This window comes from Hemitrygon akajei, chromosome 16 (assembly GCF_048418815.1).
Source record: "Hemitrygon akajei chromosome 16, sHemAka1.3, whole genome shotgun sequence".
Classification (NCBI taxonomy): Eukaryota; Metazoa; Chordata; class Chondrichthyes; order Myliobatiformes; family Dasyatidae; genus Hemitrygon; species Hemitrygon akajei.
The window spans coordinates 48,769,031-48,796,753 of record NC_133139.1 but is presented as its reverse complement, the minus strand read 5'-3'; the positions used below and the strand labels follow the sequence as shown (position 1 = coordinate 48,796,753).

The 27,723-nt window shown below is 40.2% G+C and overlaps 1 protein-coding gene across 1 annotated transcript in view; it reads right to left on the bottom strand.

Moving 5' to 3' along the window:
• The window catches only part of LOC140740034 (AP-1 complex subunit mu-1), a 141,742-nt gene that overhangs the window by 85,569 nt on the left and 28,450 nt on the right, over positions 1–27,723 (bottom strand). Inside the window, exons 4-6 of the mRNA XM_073068846.1 lie at positions 25,449–25,579; positions 18,018–18,165; positions 6,319–6,445 (exon numbers count right to left, since the gene is read on the bottom strand). Coding sequence (XP_072924947.1) covers positions 6,319–6,445; positions 18,018–18,165; positions 25,449–25,579 — 406 coding nt within the window. The remainder of the gene's footprint in view (positions 1–6,318; positions 6,446–18,017; positions 18,166–25,448; positions 25,580–27,723) is intronic.

The window sequence follows — 27,723 nt, the reverse complement described above, 5'->3', positions numbered from 1 at the left end:
GCAATTGTGCGGGCTAGCATCTTCATAAAGTTTGTTCCAAATACTCTGCACACATTTCAGGAGTGAACAGATACCCTAGCTCTTCTTAGGGTTTCAATCAACTAAGCATGGGTTCCCAATCTGGGGCACCGAAGGACTGTTGCTGGCACAAAGGCTAAAAGATTCATCTTCACTGGCTGGTAGGTGGGATGGGGGAGGGGTTAATTTCTATCAATGCACAGGGTTATCAAAATGAGGCAGAGATCCATCACAGCAGAAATGTCCAATGTGGAGCTAATGATGACTGTACTTCAAACAGACATTGTTTTGACTGATACACTTTTGAATGGTCTGCAGATGTTGAAGGTGTAAAAGTCAACTAACACTGACCTTTTCCTGACTGAAGAAACAGAAGCAATGTATATCACAAAATAAATTTTATTTGTTAAAATGAAAACTATACTTCTTTGCACATGAATTTTCTCTGACATTGTTTCTGACTTATCAGTCCACAACTCAAAGTCTACTGTTTGTTCTTGAATTACTAACTTGAATGCTGGATATCACTATTTGTGTTATACTAAGGTACTCAAAATGTGCAACATAAAATCAACACAAAGGCAAAACAAAAATAAAAAACGGTGGAAATACTCAGCAGGCCAGGTTACATTTGTGGGAAGATAAACAGGGCTAATGGTTCATCAGAACTGAAAAAGGCGGAAGAAGCTTGAAGTTGCATGGAGGGCAGAAGAGGATGCATTTCTGATAGGGTAAAACCAGTGACCATGGAGTCTTAGCAATAAACAAGGTTAACTGGTCAGTAAGTTAATGGGAGAAGCTAGCAGGTGAGCATATAAATGAAAGAAACGAGGAAAAAGAATGTAGGAGTTGTGAAATGCAGAGCACAAACCCAGCAGGTATATTCTCCAATCTCCTAGAAAAAAGAATGGCAAAAAAATAAGCTGAACTAATACTACATGGGCTGCCTAAACTACATGCAGTCTGATCTGCTATTTCCAGCATAAGCAGTTTTTAAAAATATTTTCATTAACACAATGACATATATTTCATATTTCTCATGAAATAAGTATAATAGGTAACATCAAACCCAGCCACTTCTTTGAAAAACAAATTCATGTAGAGAAAAAACAAGTTAAGAGAGTTGTGTTTTGATTACAGATTTGGCTTTGGGAAATATACAAGACATAACTGCTTTAATGCAGTAAAATTACATGACAGATATTTTCCTAAAGGTTTGTCACAGCCAAGTCAGTTCCTAACTACAAGATTACAACACAAGAACAGCTGGCACAAACAAGATTGTTGGTGGTTTATGTGCAACAAATCATTGCTGATAATATAACATCTGGAAATTCATTGGTTTAATAAAAATAACATTTGGATTTTTAAAGTACCTTCTGGTTAATCTTCTAAAATGTGTTAGTGTTCTCATTTCACTAGCAGCACTGAAGACCACGAGAACTAGAAAGTTTGCCGATTCCACCCAACTTCGCATATTTCTCTGGCTGCACTTTTATGTATATAGTGCCTCAAGAGCAGAAGTTTTCTACGGTACCCTTGCCAATGTTTACCCCTTAACAACATTACAAACATATTATCTGGTCATTTTTCAGAAAGTGGAAGTGATAGCTTGGGTGTGTAATTGGCCGAAGAACAAGAGACAGACAGCAGTGGGAATTAGGACTACTGCTATTTTTGCTGTATACAAGTGACTCGGACATGTAAAATAACCACAATTTCAAAGCTCTTCAAAGAACAATACATAATGTGGCCATGTAATAATGAAAGAAGCACACTGTTCCAAGTAAAAGACAGATTGTGAAGTTGACTAATATAAATCATCACTCATAATTGGAGACAGATGCATTTTAAGAAATCCAAACGGAGAGGCAGTAAAATCTATACAGTAACAATTTGAGATGGATGCGAGCACACTGACACTTGTGAGAGATATTCGCTAACTCTGAGAGACCGTAAAATGTACAACGTGGTTCTGTAAATATGGCATTGAATAAATTCTAAACCTCTACAAATCTAGTCAGGCGTCAGAAAAGTATTGTCCTTTATCAAAATGTACAAAGCCACAGTGGTGAGTCACCAAGTTGGGAGTGTTCTTTTTATAGTACAGAAAGAGAAGGGAAGACCCAACAGAAGTATTAGATTTAGACAAAAGATTTATGATAAGTGGCAAAAAAAATTCCTGTTGCCAAATAGGGTGATGAAACCAGATTCTGTTGGAACTTTCAAAAAACAACTGGACAATTATTTAAAGAAGACGTGCAGCTATAAGGAAAAAAAATGAGGCATGGGACTAAATTAGACCACACTTTCAAAGAGCCCACTCAGAACAAGTTAAATAGTCACCTTCTCTGCTGTAATATATAACCATATAACCATATAACAATCACAGCACGGAAACAGGCCATTCCGGCCCTCCTAGTCCATGCCGAACTCTTAATCTCACCTAGTCCCACCTACCCGCACTCAGCCCATAACCCTCCACTCCTTTCCTGTCCATATACCTATCCAATTTTACCTTAAATGACACAACTGAACTGGCCTCTACTACTTCTACAGGAAGCTCATTCCACACAGCTATCACTCTCTGAGTAAAGAAATACCCCCTTGTGTTTCCCTTAAACTTTTGCCCCCTAACTCTCAAATCATGTCCTCTCGTTTGAATCTCCCCTACTCTCAATGGAAACAGCCTATTCACGTCAACTCTATCTATCCCTCTCAACATTTTAAATACCTCGATCAAATCCCCCCTCAACCTTCTACGCTCCAATGAATAGAGACCTAACTTGTTCAACCTTTCTCTGTAACTTAAGTGCTGAAACCCAGGTAACATCCTAGTAAATCGTCTCTGCACTCTCTCTAATTTATTGATATCTTTCCTATAATTCGGTGACCAGAACTGTACACAATATTCCAAATTTGGCCTTACTATGCACTGTTATTCCTAGATCTCTCTGTTCCACTGCATTCCTCAATGCCCTACCATTTACCCTGTATGTTCTATGTGGATTATTCCTGCCAAAATGTAGAACCTCACACTTCTCAGCATTAAACTCCATCTGCCAACGTTCAGCCCATTCTTCTAACCGGCATAAATCTCCCTGCAAGCTTTGAAAACCCACCTCATTATCCACAACACCTCCTACCTTAGTATCATCAGCATATTTACTAATCCAATTTACCACCCCATCATCCAGATCATTTATGTATATTACAAACAACATTGGGCCCAAAACAGATCCCTGAGGCACCCCGCTAGTCACCGGCCTCCATCCCGATAAACAATTATCCACCACTACTCTCTGGCATCTCCCATCTAGCCACTGTTGAATCCATTTTATTACTCCAGCATTATACCTAACGACTGAACCTTCTTAACTAACCTTCCATGTGGAACTTTGTCAAAGGCCTTGCTGAAGTCCATATAGACTACATCCACTGCCTTACCCTCGTCAACATTCCTCGTAACTACTTCAAAAAATTCAATAAGGTTTGTCAAACATGACCTTCCACGCACAAATCCATGCTGGCTACTCCTAATCAGATCCTGTCTATCCAGATAATTATAAATACTATCTCTAAGAATACTTTCCATTAATTTACCCACCACTGATGTCAAACTGACAGGTCTATAATTGCCAGGCTTACTTCTAGAACCCTTTTTAAACAATGGAACCACATGAGCAATACGCCAATCCTCCGGCACAATCCCCGTTTCTAATGACATCTGAAAGATCTCCGTCAGAGCTCCTGCTATCTCTACACAAACTTCCCTCAAGGTATATATGGAACATTGCTCTGTGTAGATCAGCTTTCTATATTACAACATATAACTTCACTTTAATTATTTACCAACAGCAATAAAGAATGTCATGCAATGGTAGATGCACACTGAATGCAAATTCCATTAATTTCACCAAATGGACTACAGTTCCACGGCAGCATCTCAACTCAACATAATCTCAAGTTGGGTAAAAAATTACCTGCCTATATACATAGCTAATTATCACCTAAGCTGAAACATTGCCTGTTTCTACCACAGTCTCAGTTATTTGTTGCTTCACTGTCTGCACTCCAACCCACCGACCTTCATTCACTCTTCTCTGCTCATGTACCTCACTGCATTCATTTCTTTTTTTCCTCCCCCACACATTCTGTGGCTCCCTCCACCTTTTTTTTTTAAATTTGTTTCTCCTTAAGAAAAGAAATTGGCCAAAATAAATCCTTGTTTGCCATTCAGAGAGATGCTGGCTTATCTCTGATCAAGTGTCATATACCCATATTTGTTCTGCATCTTCAATTAATAATTGACCATAATCATCTGTTTGTGATAGGAGTCCCAGAGATCCACTGCCCTTTGGAGTAGTGATTCTTACACAATCTTTTGTAACGTCTATAAGGCACAGCATCAGCTACAATTTTGCTGAACAGTCAAATAGGTTTTTAGGACTATATTACCTTTTCCTACTGCTTTTGTTTATATCTTAGACTCCACAACCAGATTTTTGATTTCCTAAACCCAAATCTCTCTGCTTCCATATGGTCTTGAAAGTTTTATGAAGGTATAATGACAATCTGAGTCCCCAGAAGTTCAACCCTGTTTTACACAAGCTCTCCATGCAATTTAACAGAGTATAGGCATTATTCTGGTAAGTACATACTGACCATTGCCAAGACCAAAAATCTATTATAAGTGATGATGTTCAAAACTGTGTAAAGTGCACCATATGTTCTCATATAGGACTTTATACAGTTGTAGTATAACTTTACTTCATTTTGTATTTCAAATCTCTCAAAATGGCATACACTCCATTTTTCATTTGTGAATATCTCGGGTATACCGTGGGTTATCTTGTGACTGTTTTATGACCATGATGTAATTGAGTATCTGGTGAGCATGATGTAATGGTCTTGTGATGGTGGGGTGATGTAATTTCTCGCCAGTGTGAGCTCACATGATGTAATTTTCCCACCAGTGAGAGGTCATATGTTTCAACAGGTATAAATGGTATAAATGCCTTGCTGTGACGCAGGTTAGTTTGTTGTTTAATTCATCAGTTACTCCGTTATGCTGCGTATTCGTCTCATGACGCAGTTTTGTTTTAAAGTTTTTCTATCTAAGTTTCAAAGGCTATTGCCGGCAGTCTTGCCACAACGCTGCCAGTTTTAGTCCAATCCGAGAGTGAAGAATTTAGCAAAGTAGAGAGACTTGGACCGAATAAAATTGGTGTCGTCGGCAGTAATACAGGGTCGACCTTATTGAATCTTTGTTCAAGGAATTAGTAACCTGCATCCAAGATAATCCCTGCTATAAGAGCAGAAAGGATTGGGGCAGTGTTACTCGTCAAGGAAAAGGTCAGTTCTTTTTTTATTTCCTTTGTCATGAATCCTTCAGGCAAGGCATACTTCGGCTGGGATTAGCAACAACGTCACGGCATCGAGGAATTCATTACTTCAGGAAAGTCTCTCCTAATTGACTGCGTAAATCATATGGACTTACCACTTTTAAGAACTGTGTTCACACTTATCGCTTTAAGACTGTGTTCGCATTTATCGCTTTAAGAACTGTTCGAGTTGCCATATAGCAGTTAACTTCCAGTTAAGTTAATCATTTGTTTACCTTTCATTTGTTGTTGAGCTGAGTTTAAATAAATGTTTCTTGGTTTATAAGAAACCTGTCTCAATTCTATATTCATTGTTGCCGTACCATAACATATTTTGTTTATTTTCTGTTCAAGACACTTTAATAACCTAGTTAGATAGATCAAACTTTTAAGTTTCTTTGTATCTCCATTATTTCTATGCAGTGAAAGCATCAAGATTAAATGTTTTAGGTCAAAAGTACTTGTATTATATATATCTGCATTTAATTATTTCACAAAGAGAACAGTCTCTTGGAAAGGCACAAACTTTTCACTACTGATGAAATACTTTTGCAATGCAGTTACTCTTGTAAAAATGTTGAAATATAGTTACCAATTTGCACAGAAGAGTATATATTTTTAAGAAAGAGATATTAATCAATATTAGAATGATAAGTCATTGCTCTTCTTCATTAATGCCTCTAAATGTAAATGTCCTTACATTTCCCCAGAGCTACAGTTCACCCACTCAGATTCAATTTCTTTAAATTTTATCATTTGTTTGGTGGTTTGTTTTACATAAATATGTTATTCAAAACAACAAGATACCTCAAAACTCAATCACCAAACTCCAAATACGCACTATTTATCATTTATTCGATGAAAGGATCAAACTTCCGACACAGTTAACATTTGCATAAAAAATAAGAATACTCACGGCCTGTGTTCTCAAACAATACTTTGTCATTTAGTCCGAGTCTCAGCTCTGGCATTCCTGACAGGAACACTCGCATTTTGATGGAGCCCACAATTTCACTACGTAATACATTTCCATTAGCACTTACCTAGATTGGGAGAAAGGAAGATGATCTTGACTAGAGAACAGCTTCTCGTGGCTTTCCACTTCAAACAAAGTGCATTCAATAACAGTCTAAAATCCTTAGAACATCGGTGACTTATTGATTACATTTTTTCAAATGTTCAAGAAATGTTTGGCTACCTTCAGAAAGTTCATCATATTAAGAAGCTTCAACAATGAAAATGGCAATTTTTTAATTCACCATGTTTTCATTTAAGGGTTAATTATTACTGCAACTAATTTCTCCAGGATGATAACTTTATTGCTTGCATAGCCTTCTCTGGAATGACATGATTAAATTATGAGTAAGAAAATAACCCAGGCTTGTAAATGATTGTTACAGAATGTATTTTTGTACAGTAAACATGGGAAGATCAAACGAGTAGAGAGTTTAATGCACATTTTGTACTAACTCACTAGAAACGTCTACAGGAATGAACTAAAAACAATACATTGTCTTCCTCTACTGCTCCATTCACTAAGTTTATACATCATACAAAGTTCTTCGGCTCCAAGAATGAGAGCCGAAGTATAACAAGTAAAGAAGAAACTGACAAGAGTTTGACAGACTGGGGCAGAAAATGTGAATCAGAATCCGAATTGGGTTTATTATCACCGGCACATGTCACGAAATTTGTTAACTTAACAGCAGCAATACAATGAAATAAGTAATAAATATATGAATTACAGTAAATATATATATTAAATAGTTAAAATTAAAATTAATAGTGCAAAAATAGGAAAAAAAATGTGATGTAGTGTTCATGGGTTCAATGCCCATTTTGAAATCAGATGGCAGAAGGGAAGAAGCTGTTCCCGAATTGATGAGTGTGTGTCTTCAGGCTTCTGTACCTCCTTCCTGACAGTAACAATGAGAAGAGTATTGTTACTGGGTGATGGAGATCCTTAATAATGGACATCACCTTCCTGAGGCACTGCTCCTTGAAGATATCTTGGCTACTTCAGAGATTAGTACCCATGACGGAGCTAATTTTACAAATTTCTGTAGCTTCTTTCGATCCTATGCAGTAGCCCCCAACATCACCACCCCCCCATACCAGACGGTGGTGCAGCCTGTCAGAATGTTCTCCATAGTACATCTGTGTAAGTTTGAGCATTTTAGGTGACCAACAAAATCTCCTCAAACTCCTAATGAAATACAGCCACTGTCTTTGCTTTCTTTATAACTGTATCGATACGTTGGGACCAGGTTAGATCTTCTGAGATATTGACACCCAGAAACTTGAAATTGTTCAATCTCTCCACTTCGGATCCCTCTATGAGGATTGGTTTGTGTTCTCTCAACTTACCCTTTCTGAAGTCCACGATCAGCTCTTTGGTCTTACTGATGTCGAGTACAAGGTTATTGCTGAGACACCACATAACTAGTTAGTACATCTTGCTCCTGTACACCCTCTCATCTCCATCTGAGATTTTGCCAACAATGATTGTATCATCAGCAAATTTATCGATGGCATTTAAGCTATGCCTAGCCACGTGGTCACAGGTATAGAAAATAGAGCAGTGGGGTAAGCACATATCCCTAAGGTGCACCAGTGTTGATCGTCAGCAAGCAGGAGATGTTATTACCAATCCACACAGATTGTGGTCCAGTTAGGAAGTCGAGAATCCAATTGCAGAGGGAAAGGGGCCTCAGTGGTTGACAAAGGAAGTCAGAGACTGCATAGCATTAAAAAAAAGGAAATATGACAGAGCTAAGGTGAGTGGGAGGACAGATGATTGGGAAGTTTTTAAGGAACAACAGAACTTAACTAAAAAGACAATACGGGGAGAAAAAATGAGGTACGAATGCAAGCTAGCCAGGAATATAAAGGAAGATAGCAAAAGCTTTTTTAGGTATGTGAAGAGAAAGAAGATAGTTAAGAACAATGTTGGGCCCTTGAAGAATGAATTGGGTGAAATTGTTATGGGAAACAGAGAAATGGCAGAAGAATTTAACGAGTACTTTAGATCTGTTTACACTAAGGAAGACACAAGCAATCTCCCAGATGTATGGATGGGCCAAGGACATAGGGTAACAGAAGAAATGAAACAGATTGACATTCGGAAGGAAACGGTGATGAGAAGACTGATGGGACTGAAGGCTGACAAATCCCCAGGTCCAGATGGTCTGCACCCTAGGGTACTAAAGGAGGTGGCCCTGGAAATTGCGGATGCATTGGTAATCATTTTCCAATGTTCCTTAGATTCAGGATCAGTTCCTGAGGATTGGAGAATGGCTAATGTTATCCCACTTTTTAAGAAAGGAGGGAGGGAGAAAACAGAGAACTATCGACCTGCCAGCCTGACATCGGTGGTGGGAAAGATGCTAGAGTCCATTATTAAGGATGAAATAGTGGCATATCTAAATAGCAGTGATAGGATTGGGCCGAGCCAGCATGGATTTACCAAGGGTAAATCATGCTTGACTAATCTGTTGGGAGTTTTTCGAGGATGTAACCAGGAAGTTAGACGGGGGAGATCCAGTGGATGTAGTGTACCTCGATTTTCAGAAGGCATTTGATAAGGTCCCGCATAGAAGATTGGTGGGTAAAATCAAAGCTCAGGGCATCGAGAGGAAGGCATTGACATGGATAGAAAACTGGTTGGCAGATAGAAAGCAAAGGGTAGCGGTGAATGGGTGTTTCTCGGAATGGCAGGTGGTGACTAGTGGGGTGCCACAGGGCTCGGTATTGGGACCACAGCTGTTTACCATTTACGTTAACGATTTGGATGAAGGCATAGAAAATAACAGCAGCAAATTTGCTGATGATACTAAGCTGGGTGGCAGTGTGACATGTGATGAGGATGTTAGGAGAATTCAGGGTGACGTGGATAGGCTGGGTGAGTGGGCAGATACTTGGCAGATGGCATTTAATGTGAATAAGTGTGAGATTATCCACTTTGGGAGTAAGAACAGGAAGGCAGATTATTATCTGAACGGTGTAGAGTTGGGTAAGGGAGAAATACAAAGAGATCTCGGAGTCCTTGTTCATCAGTCACTGAAGGTGAATGAGCAAGTGCAGCAGGCAGTGAAGAAGGCTATTGGAATGTTGGCCTTTATTACAAAGGGAACTGAGTACAAGAGCAAGGAAATCCTCTTGCATTTGTACAGAGCCCTGGTGAGACCACACCTGGAGTATTGTGTACAGTTTTGGTCTCCAGGGTTAAGGAAGGACATCCTGGCTGTAGAGGAAGTGCAGCGTAGATTCACGAGGTTAATTCCTGGGATGTCTGGACTGTCTTACGCAGAGAGGTTAGAGAGACTGGGCTTGTACACGTTGGAATTAAGGAGATTGAGAGGGGATCTGATTGAAAGATATAAGATTATTAAGGGATTGGACAAGATAGAGGCAGGAAATATGTTCCAGATGCTGGGAGAGTCCAGTACCAGAGGGCATGGTTTGAGAATAAGGGGTAGGTCATTTAGGACAGAGTTAAGGAAAAACTTCTTCTCCCAGAGAGTTGTGGGGGTCTGGAATGCACTGCCTCGGAAGGTAGTGGAGGCCAATTCTCTAGATGCTTTCAAGAAGGAGCTAGATAGGTATCTTATGGATAGGGGAATCAAGGGATATGGGGACAAGGCAGGAACCGGGTATTGATAGGAATTGATCAGCCATGATCTCAAAATGGCGGTGCAGGCTCGAAGGGCCGAATGGTCTACTTCTGCACCTATTGTCTATTGTCCTGGTTCTGTAGCTTTTTGATCAGGACCGAAGGACAGCATCCTGACATAGGTATTTGCATTATCCAAATGATCCAAGGCTACATGGAGAGCCATTGAGATTGTGTCTGCCAAAGACCTATTGTGGCAATATTCAAACTGTAGTGGGTCCGGGTCCTTATTGAGGCAGGAGTTGATTCCAGCCATGACCAACCTCTCAAAGCATTTCATCACCATAGATGTGAGTGCTACTGGATGCCAGTCTTTAAGGCAGCTCACACTACTCTTCTTGTGCACTGGTGTAATTGTTGCCCTTTTGAAGCAGATGGGAACTTGCGACCACAGCAGTGAGAGATTGAAAATGTCTTTGAATACACCCACCAGTTAGTTGGCACAAATTTTCAGAGTTTTATCAGGGGCTGTCAGCTTGCGACCATTCACCCTTCTGAAAGACAGCCTCCATGACAGAGATCACAGGGTCATCTGGTGCAGCAGGATCTTCACAGCTGTAGTTATAGTCTCAATTTCAAAGCAGGAATAAAAAACATTGAGCTTGTCTGGTAATGAAGCATCACTGCCATTCATGATGTTGGGTTTTGCTTTGTAGGAAGTAATGGCTTGCAAATCCCGCCAAAATTAACATGTATCTAATGTTGCCCCAACCTTGCTTAGAATTGTTTCTTCCCTCTTGAAATAGCCATCAGTAAGTCGTACCTGGATTTCTTATACAGACCTGGGTCGTTAGACTTAAATGCCACAGATCTAACCCTCAGCAGATGATGAACCTCCTGGTTCATTCACGGCTTTTGGTCTAGGAATGTACTGCAAGTTTTCATAGGCACAAACTCATCCATGCAGGATTTAATGAAGTCAGCAAAAACTGTGGCATTTTGACCCACATTTGAAGATGAATCCCTGAATACAGTCCAGTCCACCAATTCAAAGCAGTCCTCTAAACACTGCTGTGTTCCCCTTGTCCATACCTTCTTGATCCTCACTACTGGTGCTGCAGTCTCAGTCTCTCCTATATCCAGGAAGTAGAAGTACAGCCAGGTGATCAGACTTTCTGAAGTGTAGACGTTGAATAACACGGTAAGCACTCATGATGATGGTATAACAGTGGTCCAGTGTGTTGTTTCCTCTGGTACTATAAGTGATTTGTTGATGACAATTATTTAGTGACTTTTTCCAGCTGACCTGGTTAAAATCCCCCAAAATGATCAGGAAAAATAGAAGAAAATCACAGAACAAATCCAGAGTTAGTAAAATCTCTAAATAAAAAAAATCAAACTTTAACTGTCTTTATTTGACTGCATGGAGCTTTTACTGTCATAGAGCACCCCAGTACATGTAGTCTGTGCCGAACTATTTTTCTGCTTAGTCTCATCAAACTGCACCCGGATGACATCTCTCCATCCCCCTTTCATCCCTGTACCTATCCAAACTTATCTTAAATTTTGCAACTGATCACCTATCCTATCACTTTCACTGGCAGCTTGTTCCACACTTGTTTTTGTTGTAGGAAAGCAGCATCCATCTTCAGGGACTCTCACCACCCGGGTCATGCTCTCTTTTAGCTGCTACCATTAGAAAGATTGTACTTGACCCTCAGGACTCACACCACCTGGTTCAGGAATGGTAGCTACCCCATAACCATCAGGCTCTTGAACCAAAGGGGTTAACTTCACTCAACTTCATTTACCCCATCACTGAAGTGTTCCTTCAACCCACTGTTATGCCCGCAGCCCCCGCCTTTGTGAGAATCGCAAGAGCACTAGTGGGTTGGGTCAGAGGACCCAGGAAATGGGAGACAGACGTGCAGAATGCCTCGTCCCCCGGCGATGCAAAGTAATGCGACATTGGCCATTGTCTCTTGGAGACACATTTGTGGATTGGGGACTATGCTACGTGCAAGCCCTTGGGCAAAGTGGGCTGGTTGAGAGAGAGATTGCATCACCCCCAACCTGATTGACATCTACTACCCTGCGAGTCAGGATAAAAGAGGGGCTGTAGGAACAGCCCCCTCAGACGCACCAGAAGAAATGCTAACGATCCCGTAATAGCGGGAAGCCATTTGAAGGAAGCCACGTGCGTTCGGTTCCCTTGCCTGGGAGCCGGTGGCTGGTATCACGGAAAACGATTTTTGAACTAACAACGGGGAACCAACTCCCCCGACTCAACGGATTGGCCTCATAAAAGACACGGGCAAGTTTAAGACTGTCTCTCTCTACAACCCAAAAAAGCTGCATCTTTAATGACAATTGACTTTTATTTCTTCATCAGACAATACAGTATCCCCTAGACAAACGATAGAGTTATTTCTTATTGATGATTATGATTATATCCGCGCTTTTAGATTGAGTATTGACGACATATATTATCTGAATGTTTGTATTAATCTTATTTTTGTGCCCCTTTATAAATAAAGACTTTTAAAAATAGTACCATCAGACTTCAACGGACCTCTCTATCTTTGCTGGTAAGTGATCCAGTTACGGGGTACGTAACACTACGGACTCACTTTCAAGGACTCTTCATCTCATGTTCTTGATAATTTTTATTTATTTATTTATTTTTCTTTTGGTATTTGCAGTTTGTTATCTTTTGCACATCAGTCGGTGCAGTCTTCCATTGATTCTATTATGGTTATTGGTTTTATTGAGTATGCCCACAAGAAAATAAATCTCAGGGTTATATGATGGCATATACGTACTTTGACAATAAATTTACTTTGAACCATCCTCTCAGTGAAGAAGTTTCCCCTTAAATGTTTTACCTTTCACTCTAAACTTATGACCTCAGGGCTGTGTACTAAGTCTCTCCTTTACTCCCTGTATACCCATGACTGTGTCGCCACCCACAGCTCTAATCTGCTAATTAAATGTGCCAACAACACTACATTCATCGGCCTAATCTCAAACAATTATGAAGCAGCCTACAGGGAAGAAGTCATCTCTCTGTCACAGTGATGTCAAGAAAACAACCTCTCCCTCAATGTCACAAAAACAAAGGAGCTGGTTGTGGATTACAGGAGGAATGGAGACGGGCTAACCCCAATTGACATCAATGGATCTGGGGTTGAAAGAGTAAACAGCTTTAAGCTCCTCCGCATCCACATCACTAAGGACCTCACGAGAAACGTACACACCAGCTCTGTGGTGAAAAATGTACAACAGCACCTCTTTCACCTCAGACGGTTGAGGAAGTTCAGTATGGGCCCCCAAATCCTAAGAACTTTCTACAGGGGCACAATTGAGAGCATCCTGACTGGGTGCATCACTGCCTGCTATGGGAACTGTAGCTCCCTTAATCGCAGGGTTCTGCAGAGTGGTGTGGACAGCCCAGCACATCTGTAGTTGTGAACTTGCCATGATTCAGGACATATACAAAGACAGGTGTGAAAAAAGGACCCGAAGGATCATTGGGGGCCCTGAGTCATCCCAACCACTGTCTATTCCAACTGCTACCATCCAGGAAACGATACCACAGCATAAAAACCAGGACCAATGGGCTCCAGGAGAGATTCTTCCACCAGGCATCAAACGGATTTGAGTGTATTTCTATGTTATATTGACTGTCCTATTTATTACAAATTATTATGATTGCACGTTTGGATAGAGACATCATGTGAAGATTTTTACTCATGTATTTGAAGGATGTAAACAAATAAAGTCAAATCAATTCAATTTTCCAGTTTCTAGTCTCACACAACCTCAGGGGATAAAGCCTGCATGTATTTTATCCAATCTATCTCATAATTTGCAAACCTCTACAAGATCTCCCCTCATTCTATTATGCTCTAGGCAATAAAGTCCTAACCTATTCAACCTGTCCCTATAGCTCAGTTAATTTAGATATACTGTAGACTGTCCTCTCATCAAAACCATTAATATACTAGATTGTGAAATAACTGGAGTTTCAGCGCTGGTCCCAATAGCATTCCACATGTTATAACCTTGCAAACTGAATAGGATTCATTTATTCCCACTCTTGTTTTCTATCCGTTAACAAAAATGCAGACATTAGCTTATGCCAGTTCTCATTTTGTTTAAAAACCTCTTGAGGCTTCTTAATAGTTTATTGAGTCCAATTACACTACATCCATTGGTTCTCCAGCCCCTTATCCACTGTGCAGATGAAGACACTAATATTTCTGCCAAATGTAATTCCCTTTCATAAACCGACATTGAATCTTTCTCATCCTTAGTACCCAAAACCCATTAAACTATTTCTTTGCAATAGATTCTTGCACCTTCTCGACTCCTGCAGGCCCTCTGAGTCTATAGTTCTCCGTTTCTTTTTCTCTCCACTCTTCCTTCTTAAACTCTTGAGATCACATTTGTTCCCTTCCAATCTGTACAAACTGTTCTAGAAAATACGGAATTTTGGAAAACAACATGCATCCCCTCCACCCATTTCCACCACTTTCATATCTGTGGGATGCAAGGTTTCTGAAATTAGACAGGTGAACTGTCAGCACTGATAGCAACATATGAATATAATCCAATAGCTATTACAGACATGTGGTTTAAGGGTGACCAACACTAGGTGCTCAGTATTCCAGATTGGAGTTGTCCAAGCTGAACTGGGAAAAAAAACTAAAGAGACAAGTCAGTAGATGAACAATGGCAGTTAATCAATTAGCCAGCTCAAAACACTCAGCAGGTATTTTTGCCCAACTAGAAAGGAGTACAATCTGTGGTTAACAAAGAAGGTTTTGATAATGTCAAATTGAAAGTGGCAAGAGCTTATGGTAGGCCAGAGGACTCACCAGCAAGACTAAAAATTCGTGAGACAGAAAATTGATTTTGAGAGAAAACTTATGTGCTATACCAAAACAAACAGAAGGAATTTCTATGGGCATGTAAAGAGGAAGGCAGCAGCTAAAGTAGATATGGGACTGCTAGAGAATGAAATTGGTGAATCAATAATGTGAAACAAAGAAATGGCAAATAAATTAATTTTGCACCCATCTTCACCATAGACAGCACTGCAAATGTCTCCAAAGTAACAGATGGGGTTAATTTCAACTAACATCAAATACTTCTACAGAGGAAGTATCGAGAGCATCCTGAGCAGCTAATCACTGCCTGGTTCGGGAATTGCACCATCTCAGATCGCAAGACTCTGCAGCGGATAGTGAGGTCAGCTGAGAAGATCATCTCTCTTCCCGCTATTACAGACATTTACACCACACGCTGCACCTGCAAAGCTAACAGTATTATGAGGGACCCCACGCACCCCTCACACAAACTCTTCTCCCTCCTGCCATCTGGCAAAAGGTACCAAAGCATTTGGGCTCTCACGACCAGACTGTGCAACAGTTTCTTCCCCCAAGTCATCAGACTTCTCAATACTCAAGAGTCTAGACTGACATCTACATCATTTATTGTTATATTGTAATTTTGTATTATATTGTGCCTATTGTCTTGTTTATTAATTATTGTACAGTCCTGCACTGTTTTGTGCACTTTATGTAGTCCTGTGCAGGTCTGTAGTCTAGTGCAGCTTTTATGTTGTTTTACGTAGTCCAGTGAAGCCTTGTGCTGTCTCATGTAGTCTAGTGTAGTTTAGTGTTGTTTCATGTAGCACCAGGGTCCTGGAGGAACGTTGTTTGATTTTTACTGTGTACTGTACCAGCAGTCTATGGTCGAAATGACAATAAACTTGACTTGACTTGAAAAAAATCTCAGTCACAAGATATGAAGTATCAGAGAAACTCAGGGAACTGAAGATGGAAATATCACTGGGACCCAATAGACTAGATCTAAGGGTTTTAAAGGAAGCAGTTACAGTGATAGTAGTCCCTGTCCTGATGAAGGGTCTCGGCCTGAAAAGTCGACTGTTTACTCTTTTCCATAGGTGCCTAGCTTGCTGACCTTCTCTAGCATTCTGTGTGTGTTGCAATGAGAGTAGTCTCACTGGTTGAATTTTTCAAAACTTACTAAGTCATGAATGAAACCGGAAGCTTGCATGTCACTTCTTTGTTCAAAAAGGGAAGACGACAGAGGGTGGGGAAGTAAAGGTCAATTAACATCAACTATTTGTAAGATACTAGTTAATAATCAAAGAGGAAGAAATCATTTATGAAAGCTGAATAAAACTAAACTAGTCAAATAGTCTTATGAAAGGTAAATCATGTTTGACAAATTGGTTTGAATTCTTTGAAGATGTGACTGAGAAAGTTAATCATGGGGAATCTGTAGATGTAATTTAATTAGGTTTCAAAAAGGCATTTGACATGGAGCTACATGAAAGGGTCCAAGGTATTGAAAGAAGTGAACTAGCATGAATTGGAAACTGGCTGTCACATAGAAAACAGAGTTGGAATAAGTCCTTTATCAGGTTGAAAGATTGTAACCAATGGATACCCCAGGGATGGATATTTGGCCTGATGTTCACTATCCACATTAAGGGTACGTTACGATAAGGATATTAGGATTCTGCAAAAAGATAGATTGGGCGACTGGGCAAAAACCTGACAAATGATGTGTAATGTAGATGAGCATGAGGTCACACACTCAGCAAGAGGAATCAGAAGGTGGATTATTATCTAAATGGATAGAGACCACAAGTGAGAGAATACAGAGGGATCAAGGTGTTCCAGTGCATGAATTACAAAGAGTTAACAAACAGGTCTAACAAGAAGTAGGCAAATGACATGATGGTCTTTATTGCAAAGAGGGTTGGAGTTTAAGAACAGAGAGGTTTTGTTAGTTTTACAGTGGGTTGGTGAGGCCTCACCTTGAATAATGTGTACAATTTTGGTCTCCTTGCCTAAATAAAGGATTTAGGAGGCAGTACAAAGAAGATTCACCAAGCTAGGGTGAGAGAACTGTCATTTCAAGTGAAGCTAGACCGTTTGAGCCTGTATTCCTAGGTGTTTATAAAACTGAGGGATGACTATTCAAACATACAAAATATTAAGACTTGTCAGGGTAAATGATGGGATGTTTTTGCTAGTGTAGGAACACGAAGACACGCTACAAATTAAAGGTAATTTAAAAAAGTACATTAACATTTCTTTCAGAGTAGCAAATCTTCCCACCCCTCACCAACCCCCCCCCCCCTCTACGAGAGTAGTGGAGATCAGATCATTAAATACATTTTAGTGGAGATAAAGTCAAGGTGTTGAGGACTATGGGGAAGTAATGCCAACATAAATGACCACAACCATACTGAATGATGGGACGTGACTGAAGGGGCTGGTAGCCTACTCTTGCTTTTATTATCTTGTGTCTTTGTGGTAAACTGAGAGGATGAATGGAAAAAGTCAATTCAAAAGAACTATAATTGGCCCAATCAAGCAAAGCAGTCAGAAAGTAATTTTGAATCATCTGGCTGGCAGGTGAAAATATTCAACATGAGCAAAGAAGCTTTATTTTAAAAATGTTTACAGGATGTGAATGCTGCTGGAAATGGCTCTGAACTGAGGAAGCATTTAGAAGTCAACCAGTCAAATGGAGCTGCAATGACATATCAACAAGACCTGATATGAATCAGAGACTTACTTCCCTGGAGGACATTAGTGAAACCAGGTGTTTTGTTTTCACACAATCCAATAGTTTCATGGTTATCTCCACTAAAACTAGATTTTCTTTTACTTTCCAGATTCACTTAATTGCTTTGAATTTTAATTTCCCAGCTGCCTCACTGGTTTTGGAAGGTGGGTATCTAACCAATGGGCCAATAGCATAGCCACTGTACCATCATCACTGCTTCCTGCAACTTTACTACGGCTTTGTTCCTACAAAAATTACGTAATTTATTAAAGGCAACAAATTCACTGATGTTGTTCATGAGATTACTTTGGGTAGAATAAAGGGGAGACAGGTGAGAGTAGCGACATGTAAATGGTCAATAGGCACCAGGTGTCTACTTATAATTAACTCACCAACAGGTTGACAGATTCAATAACATCAAGAAACACTTCATTCTTGCGATACTTAATCCCCTCTGATCTCCAAGACACTGCATTGGTAACTGTTGCTGGTGGGCGAGGAGCGCCTGTGTCTAGTTTGTGACCTTCTTGAGTGATGTACCTAAGAATGGAATAAAGAAAAGTTGGAGATGGCCAACTCTAGTAGACTAAGCATGAGAAATTCAAATATGCAACCTATAAATAACCCATGTATCAAAACTTAACATGCATTAATTATGAGGATGGAAAATTAAGGAGAAGGAATCAGAACAGTACAGTTCAGTCCATTGATTGTGCTAGTTCTGTACAAGAACAATGCAGTTGGTCCCTGTGCTCTATCCTTTCCTTATTGTCCTGCAATTTTACTTTTGTTTGTTGGAGGGTGGCATCCATCATTAAGGAACCTCACCTTCCAGGACATGCTTCTTCTTGTTACTACCACCAGGGAAGAGATACAGGAGCCTGAAGATGGGCAATCAGAATTTTAAGAACAACTTTTTCCCCTTTGTCAACTGAACAGTCCATGAAACATTACCTCTCTGTTCCTCGTTTGTACTATTTATTAATTTTTACATTGTTACTAGCAATTTGTTATGTCTTGCACTGTATTGCTGCCACAAAATTTTATGCCTAATCTCAGTAACAATGAATCCAGTTCTGATTCAATTAATGATCCAACTCCCTGATAAAGACATCATCAAATTAGGCTCACCACTCTTGTGCAATGTTGCATTCTGAAGCCCATTTCCTGTACTTCTCATATTAACTTTCTATTTTTGTAAACTGGTTCTGGTCTCTCCCATCAACCACAACATCTTTCTACGGGCTGTATTACTTTGAACATTCCCAGCATATCTCCCCTCAATTTTCTCATCCAAGGAGAGCAATTCTAAATTCTCCACCTACTCTACAATATCATAATTATTCCAGTAAACATTAGCTGTATTTCCTCCAAAGTTATCTTTCCTAAAGTGTGTGACCAGAAAGGAACAGAATATCTATGCAAGTCTTTATTATGTCATGCATAATAAAAAGCATGGTTTTTTTGTTTAAACCACTTTCACCACTTCCCCTAAAATCCTCAAAGAATTATGCATATGTACAGCCAGATTTCTCTATTCTTCAGTGTCTTTACCACTCTAGACACTTTCCTCACTCAGAGCACCATCACAGGCTATCTTCTCTGAAAAGAACCTGTACACCATAACTTGTCTTCTGTCCCCCAATTTTTTATCCATGCTGCCGCTGTCCCACCTCCTATATTGATAATTTCTTTCTTTACTTTCTAGCTTTTGTTGATGAACACTGACCAAGCAGTTGCCCATATGACCAGCACCAACCACACGGTAGCTGAATCACTTTAATTTAAAAGCTATATTTCAGACTACAGATCCTGAAAAAAAAACACAGAAATCTTACAAGTAAAAGAGAAAATCTGGGAGCTGATCAGATATGGCAATTGGATCTGCAACATTAAAGCAACACAACAAGGGTTTTGGAACCAGATTACAAAGATGGGCTGTATCCAAGGATATTTAAAAACTCACAGCAAACTTCAAACTTGTGCGATGGGTTACATCCTGGTCCACTAGTTTGCATGCACAGAATTGCACCTGGTGACTGAACAACTGTAACCAGCACCCTATGGCTGCATCGTGCATTACCACAGGAAGAACTGCAGTAACTTTCCATTACTTCCTTGCAACAGCTCCTATACATCTAACTTACAGCTTCTAAAAAGAGGACAAGGGGAATACATACAATGGACAGCCATATGTGTCTCTTTCAAATTATGTATCTTGTTATACATTATCACTCATCCGCATTACATTATCCACAATTTTAAAAAAAACAGAATTCACAATTTATCAAAACCAGAGGATTAACTTCACAAGGATCACTGCAATTTAAGATAGTGAATCACCACACTCTCCCAGGGTCATCAGAGATGTGCCTCAATTGTTTGGCTGGCAACAATACCCACATAGTCACTATAGTCAATATGGAGGAAAGTGGGACATTCATTTTGTCTCTCAAGCTGTAACACAGGTTTGTAACAATGTAGAAAGCTAAATTCCCCTTTACTAATGAGTCACTTAAACAATTCAGAGTTCTCTGACTATGTGGGTGGTCAGCAAAATGCACTGAGTAAGTTAGATATGAACTGCAGCCAAACAACTTTTCCATAGCAGCACCACATAGCAGAGAAGAAATTCCTGCATTTCATTCATATTCATAATTATTGTTATTGGCAAGCAGCATTTGTTTTAGACGATGCTGAGTCATCAAATAAAATCACCATTGTAATATTAACAATAAGCACAACAGCAATAGTCAGATGAAGTAAAGATAATTAGAGCAGAGAGAAAAAAATAAGCTGAAAATGTTAATGATAGCCAAGTTATCTGGTTTCACTGGCAGTCTGGGTGGTGAAAACAGGAAGGTGCTTTCGTCCTTTAAGACATTCCACATTTAACCTCCTTGCCAAGTTATTAATGGAAATGAGAGAGAAAGGTTGGCTACATGCTGAGGTTTTCAAATTACAATTTTCCTACTACAGACATAGAATAAACATGACACTTTCTGGCACAGCTCATCCATCAGCTCAAGGAAAATGAGAAACAGCAGGACCCTCCAGCTTGTACCCATCATTCAAAATTATGCTCAATACTACTCCACAAACAAGTTTGTGACCCAAGCATGCAAAAATCTATTGATTAGTCTTGAACAAGTTCAGTTCTGGGGCATCCACTCCTTACTGCAATATAGAATTTCCAAAGATTCTCAAGCTTCCATGCAAACTTTTCCTCAATCTCAGTGTTAAATGACCAACAGCTTATCATGTAGCCATGTGGTGGAGTTACTGACTCTCCAGGGAGGAAAAAAATATTTTAACACTCCCATTTCAACAAGATTTTAAATTCATTTTTCATAGGAATTTCTCTTTATTTTTAAAACTGATTCCTCCTCATTTAATCTGATTGTATAAAATATTTTTGAACATGTAACAATTTCAAAATTTGTCACTTCCTTTGCATAATATGTTTTTAATAACTTATTTCCTTGTCATTAATAAATTCGTAACATTTTTGGCTAACTAACATCAGGTTAACATACTTTCTTCTCTTCTTATCTGAAGAAGGGTTACATTTGCACGGAGGAACATCTGGAAATCTCCAGGAAGGCCTTCTTCGTTACTGCTGCTGCTGTGAGCTCCGGGTTTCTGCTGAGAAGAACAGGCCCCCAGTCCTCGGGGTCGCATTGCCGGTGGCTGGTGGCAGGGCGTCTTAATACGCTTGGCAGAGGATGGTGCTCGGAGAAGCTGTGCCGGAGGGGATGGTCGGAGGTTCGACGGAATCAGAGTCCACTGCAGTCAGGTCGCTTTCAGTGTGTGCTGTGTCTGCGAGGCTGGGTTCGACAGAGCTTTCATTGTGTGCTGTGTCTGCGAGGCTGAGTCGGGCAGCGCCGTGGAAGCCCATAGCAGGGGTATTCCCTTCTGCCGCCGGCGTGGGATGATGAGTCTATCGGGACCCTGAGGACTTGTGGAAACTGTGTGGTGGCTTCTTTCGAACTTATAGTCTTTTAACATCTTTGGACTATTTTTACCGTGCCCATGGTCTGTTTTTTTAAATCAAATTATGATATTGTTTGCACTGTTGTAACTATGTGGTTTTGTGCAGGTCTTGTAGCTTTAGTTTTTGGTCTTGTTTGTCTGGTGGGTTTGGAGCTCCTTTCCGGAGAACGTGCTAAGATGGTAGCACGATATTAATACGCAGCAGCCTCTCCGGACTCTGGACTGGGGATTGCCAAACGTTATGTGGATTTTCTGGTGTAGTCTGTTTTGTCATGTGCTTTGTTGATATCATTCTGGAGGAACGTTGTCTCATTTTTTAACTGCATTGCATTTGTGGTTTTTAAATGACAATAAACTGAATCTGAATCACCACAGATGGACACACTATCTACGGTCACCTCTATTTGTATTCTGGAAACCTGGCTGTCAAACTGAGAGGATTTAGCAAAGTTTTGTTTCCTTGATACATTCTTCTTACTAATATTAATTATCTTAACGTCCTCTTTAGCTGGTCAATGGTAAATAGAAAACTCCAAGATACTGATAGCAGAATACCTGATAATGGTAATGTCATCAAACGTCAAGAGGTGATGCTTAAACTCTTAAAGGTGGTCATTGCCTTGCTACTTTCTACTCCATGTTTGACCAAAATATGGACATTTTAGGAGTTTCAAATGGAACTGAACACTGGTGAGGCAGTTAGTGACCTAGCTCAGGATGCTGTCTTGAGGAATTACAACAACAAAGATTAATCTATAACATATGAAATGAGGTAGAGGCCATGTAACCCCTCAAATCTCGCAGATGATCTGACTTTTGAGCTCAGTATCATTTTCCATCAGATTCTAAAATTGTAATCTATGTGAGATTTGAATATATTTAATGTCTCAAAATCCACAGTTCTTGGGGGTATTCTAAATATTCACCACTAGACACCAAATACTTATTTTGACAATGTTCATAAACTCCCAATTTCTTTCAGGAATTTCTTCCATTATTCCAATGTGTCATCTCAATTAAATCCATTTGAGAAATGCACCCTGCACAGCAAAGCTTCCAATTTTCTTTAACCAAAAGTTCTTATTCACTCTAATCAGCAGAAATCAGTTCCTCCACTTCCTCCACCCTTTGCCCTACATCTCAGACCATAAAAGAACACCATGATCCCAATTTACACCCCACCAGCTTCCAAATTCGATTAATCATCTTCATCATTTTTAACAGCTCTGAATGCACCACGAAATTATCCCATTTGAAAATTCCCTCTTCTGGAATTTGAATAGACCACTTACTCTGCAAAATGCTCTTCAGCCTAACATACCTCCTTTAGATTCATCTTCCTTTGTACATTCTCTGTCTTATTCTCCAGGGCTCCAAACCAACATTTTCATAGAACATAGAAATCTACAGCACATTACAAGCCTTTTTGGCCCACTATGTTATGCTGACCATGTAACCTACTCTAGAAGCTGCCTAGAATTTCCCTTATGCATAGCCCTCTATTTTTCTAAGCTCCATGTTGGACAGTTGATTACACTTCCAATTAACCACACTTCAGTGTTCCTTTCCGCTTCACCCTAATTGACCTCCTATACTAGTTGCAGCCAGGCCTAATGAAAGCCTGAGGAACAAATTCACTTTCAATTCAGTGTTCAACAATTTTAGATGATTTGTCTGTTCCTACTTTCTGATCCTCTGCACCCATCTTGTTTATTTATCTTATTATCACCCCATCACCTGACCCCTTCATTCCTACTGTCATTTAATTACTCCTGCCTTCCAACACATTCCTTTATCCTTTCCACACCTCCTCCTTATGACACACTACTCTTATTTTGTTTCCAACTCTAATGAAAGCTTTTCAATCTAAAACTATAATTATTTATCTATACACTGAGGCAACTTGTTGCACTAGTTATTGCCTGCATTTTCAGCCTCTAAGAATATTTATTCCAAGGAAAACTTTACCAGGTTTACCTGCCTTCAGCCATTTTATCCAGGCTTTGGCATATTAACATACTGAACTGCTGAACCTCAGCTGAGGGCTGTTGCATTATTCAAATCAGTCGCTTTGAGAGAGAATTCAACACCTTTCGTGCTGGGGCTGGGAAATTACCTTGATCTACTATTTTTTAAAATCTATTTTCAAATACATCATTTTAAACCAATGTTAAAAGATGAAGACAATTTCAAATAAACTTCACAGTCATTCAGCACAAAAAGGGACCACTCACATTTCAGCTTCTGCTGTCATGAAGACAAGCCCTAAAATAAAAACAGAAAATGCTGGAAGTACTCAACAGGTTACACTGCATCCGTGGGAAGAGGAACAGTTTCAGGCTGAAGGCATTTGTCTGAACTGGGAAGGAGAAAAAAAGTGTGTTGAGTCCTGGGAAGAAGTGATATCTCTGGGTAAAAAACTGGGTGATCATGAGGATAATATATCAACAAGTTTATCCAGTCAGTGGGTGAAAGGAAATGCAATGAAAATGCAGAGCATGAAAACAAAAACCAAGCAACTATTTCCATTTCCAATTCCCTGGTCCAACATCTTCATTCAACATTAGGATCATCTGAAAACCCTCCACTTCTTCCTGGAACAGAGGCTCAGCCGGTTCCTCTCCATCACACACTCTGCCTGAACTTGTTCTTGGTTTGAACAACAATTCCATACCCTTTCACCAGATCAAAGGTGTCACTATGGGCCTTCACACTGCCCAAGCTACAACTGTCTTACTGTGGGATAGGTGGAGTAGTCTTTGTTCCAGTACATTGATAACTGCATTTGGTTGCCTCCTATTCCTGCAAAACTTAATCATTTCATTAATTGGGCTGTTACCAACCTTCACCCTGCAATTTCCCATACATGGTCAATCTAACTCTTCTTTCTGAATTTATTAGTCTTCATCTCAGGAGATAGGCCAGCTATTAACATCCATTACAAGCCTACTGACTTCCACAGTTATCTCAACTAACCTTGATCCTTCTCAGCTTTTTGTATCTTGTTCTTCCCTCCCCTTTCAGCATTTAGGAGGATTTGTTCTCTTTGAAATGCCCTGGACTACACTTCCATTTCCACCAACCCCCACCATTGTTTTGGCACTTTCTTAGTAATCATGGGTGATGCAACACTTAATATATTAATCTCTTTCCTTCTCACCATTCTGGGACCCAGTCTTTCCAAGTGAAACAGCAATTCACTTGCACTCCTAGTCTAGTGAGCCACATTTGTCATAGTAGCATGGGCTCCTCCACAGAAGAAATCAGGTGATCCCTTTACTGAACACTTGTTCAGTCTGCAGGGTGACTGTAAGCTTCCCATTCTGTGCCACTTTAATTCCCCATCCCATCCCCCCTCTGACCCATCAGTCTGTGACCTCCTACACTGTTACAAAGAGATCCAATGCAAGCTCGAGCAATAACACCTCATCTTCCATCTGGGCAGACTGCAGCCTTCTGGACAAAATAATGAATTCCACAAATTCAGGTAACTTGATTTTTTTTAAAAAAAGATGTCCATTGGTGATAGTGGCTCAGTTTGTTTTTGACTCTTTTCTGTGGGAATGGCGAACATGTTCCCAATTTGTCAGGCTGGACATCTTCCTGCTCTGTATTTCAGCAAAACTGAAAAACTGAGAAGGATTTCTCAGTTTGAAAACAAAGGATTGTGATAAACAAGGAGGAATAAAATAGGAACTTATTAATGATCTGGTCACACAGAAATCACCAACTAACTGTAAAAACAAATATATTTTAACTGAAATTATTAGAAATAATTGGCCAGTATTATTTACCCACAAGTATGATTTCTTACAGGACCCCCTACTTACTCCTGTAAGATCTTGCTGTCAGTCGTTTGTGGGTAACCAAAGTCCATTAACTCATCAAGCAGCTCATAGATTATAACAAAGTTATCACGAATACTTTCTTCTTCTAGCTCCTTAAAATACTCAGAAAATACCTGGAAAGAGAACAGAATTATCACTAACAATGCCCTTCCCTCAAAATGCAAGCTCCAAGATATTGATAAAGCTCCACCAAATTTCATGCAGAATGAGAGGATCTAAAAGTATTTGCATAAACACAAAAGATTCTGCAGGTGCTTGAAATTCAGAGCTACACACAGATGTTGCCTGCCTTGCTGAGTTCCTCAAGAATTTTATGTGTTGCATTTTCATAAGCCAAAGTTTCCAACTTTTCACAGGCCACTCTAAATGAAGAAGGAAGTAGATGCAGTCAAGTTGAAAACATATAGTCTACAGATGCTGGAAATCCAAAACACACTCAAAATGCTGGAGAAACTCAGCGGGTCAGGCAGTATCTATGGAAATTAATAAACTTCTATGTTTTGGGCGAGACCCTTTATCAGGACTGAAAAGGAAGGGGGAAGACATCAGAATAAAAAGTGGGGGGGGGGGTTGGAGGAGAAAGAGATTAGCTAGAAACTGATAGGTGAAGCCAGGTGGGTGGAAAATCTCAAGGGCTGGTGAAGGAGGAATCTGGTAGGAGAGGAGAGTGGACCACAGGAGAAAAGGGAGGTGGGCACTTTGGGGAAAATGATAGGCAGGTGAGAAGAGGTAAAAAGGCCAGAATGGGGAAGGGAATTTTTTTTTTTTTTTAAATCAAAAAATCGATATTCATGGAATCAGGTTGGAGGCTACCTAGCGGAATATAACGTGTTGCTCCTGCACCCTGAGGTATCCTCATCTTGGCACGAGGCCATGGACTTGTCAGAAGAGGAATGGGATTCAGAATTAAAATGTTAGGCCACCGAGAAGTTTCGCTTTTGGCAGCTGGAGAGAGGATCTCGACAAAGCAGTCCCCTAATTTATAACGGGTCTCACCAATGTACAGGAGGTGAAGATACATTTAGCTGTAGGATGGAAGCTGCAGAGGATGATGGAGGCTCACAGGGTGGTAGGCAAGGTCAAGAGAAACTCTTATCACTGTCAAGGCGCCGTGAAGAAGTGGGTAAGCTTGGATGTTCAGGAAATGAAGAAGATGGGGGTAAGGGCAGCATCAATAATAGAGGGAGGAAAACTCCATTCTATGAAGGAGAAGGAATTTCTGATGGATGGAAGGAGGTGCTTGACATCGCTGATGTCCTGGAAAGGAAAGCCGTACCCTGGGAACAGATGCGGTGGAGGCAAAAGAATTGAGTAAAGGAAATAGCAATTTTATGGGAGATAGGATGGGAAGAGGTAGTCAAAATAACTGTGGCAATCAATAAGTTTATAAAAGATGTTGGACAACAGTTTTTTCCCCCAGAGAGATCAATAAAAGGAAGGGAGGTGTCAGAGATGAACCAAGTGTAGAGTAGAGTAAGTGTAAGGGTAGAGTAGAAGTTAGAAGCAAAGTTGATGAAATTCTTGAGCTTAGCATGTTGCATGAAGCAGCACAAATGCAGTCACCAATGTAGCAGAGGAACAGTTGGGGAGTATTACTGGGGAAGGTTTGGAACATGGACTGTTCTATGTAGCCAACAAAAAGGCAGGCAGAGCTGGGGCCCACAGCTACACTTTGAGTCTGGAGAAAAATGGAGGAGGTGAAGGAAAAATTACTGAGGGTGAGGACCAGTTTTGCCAGACAGAGGAGAGTAGTGGTGGAGGGGAATTGGTTCGTTCTTTTGATTAGAAAGAAGCGGAGAGCTTTGAGGCCTTCTTGATGGGGAAATAGAAGTATATAGGGACTCAATATCCATGGTGAAAATGAGGCAGTCAGGACCAGGGAACTGAAAGTTACTGAGGGGAACAGAAGTATCACAGATGTAGATGGAAAGGGAATGAACCAAAGGAGATAGAATGGAATCAAAGTATGAGGACACCTTCAGTAGGGCAAGAGCAGGCAAAGACAATAAACCTACCTCAAGTCAGGTTTGTGGATCTTGGGTAGGAGGTAGAAGTGAGTAGTGTGTGGTGGGAGCTTGGTGGCAGTGAATGGGAGTTCTCTGGAGTTGATGTGGTCAGTGATTGCGTTGGAGAGATTTCAGATGGTCCGGAGTGGGGTCCTCATCAAATGGTAGCCATGAGGAGGTGTCTGACAGCATGGTAAAGGTCAGCACTCCCTTTGTCTGCAGGTCTGATGAGGATTGGTGTGGAGAGAGTG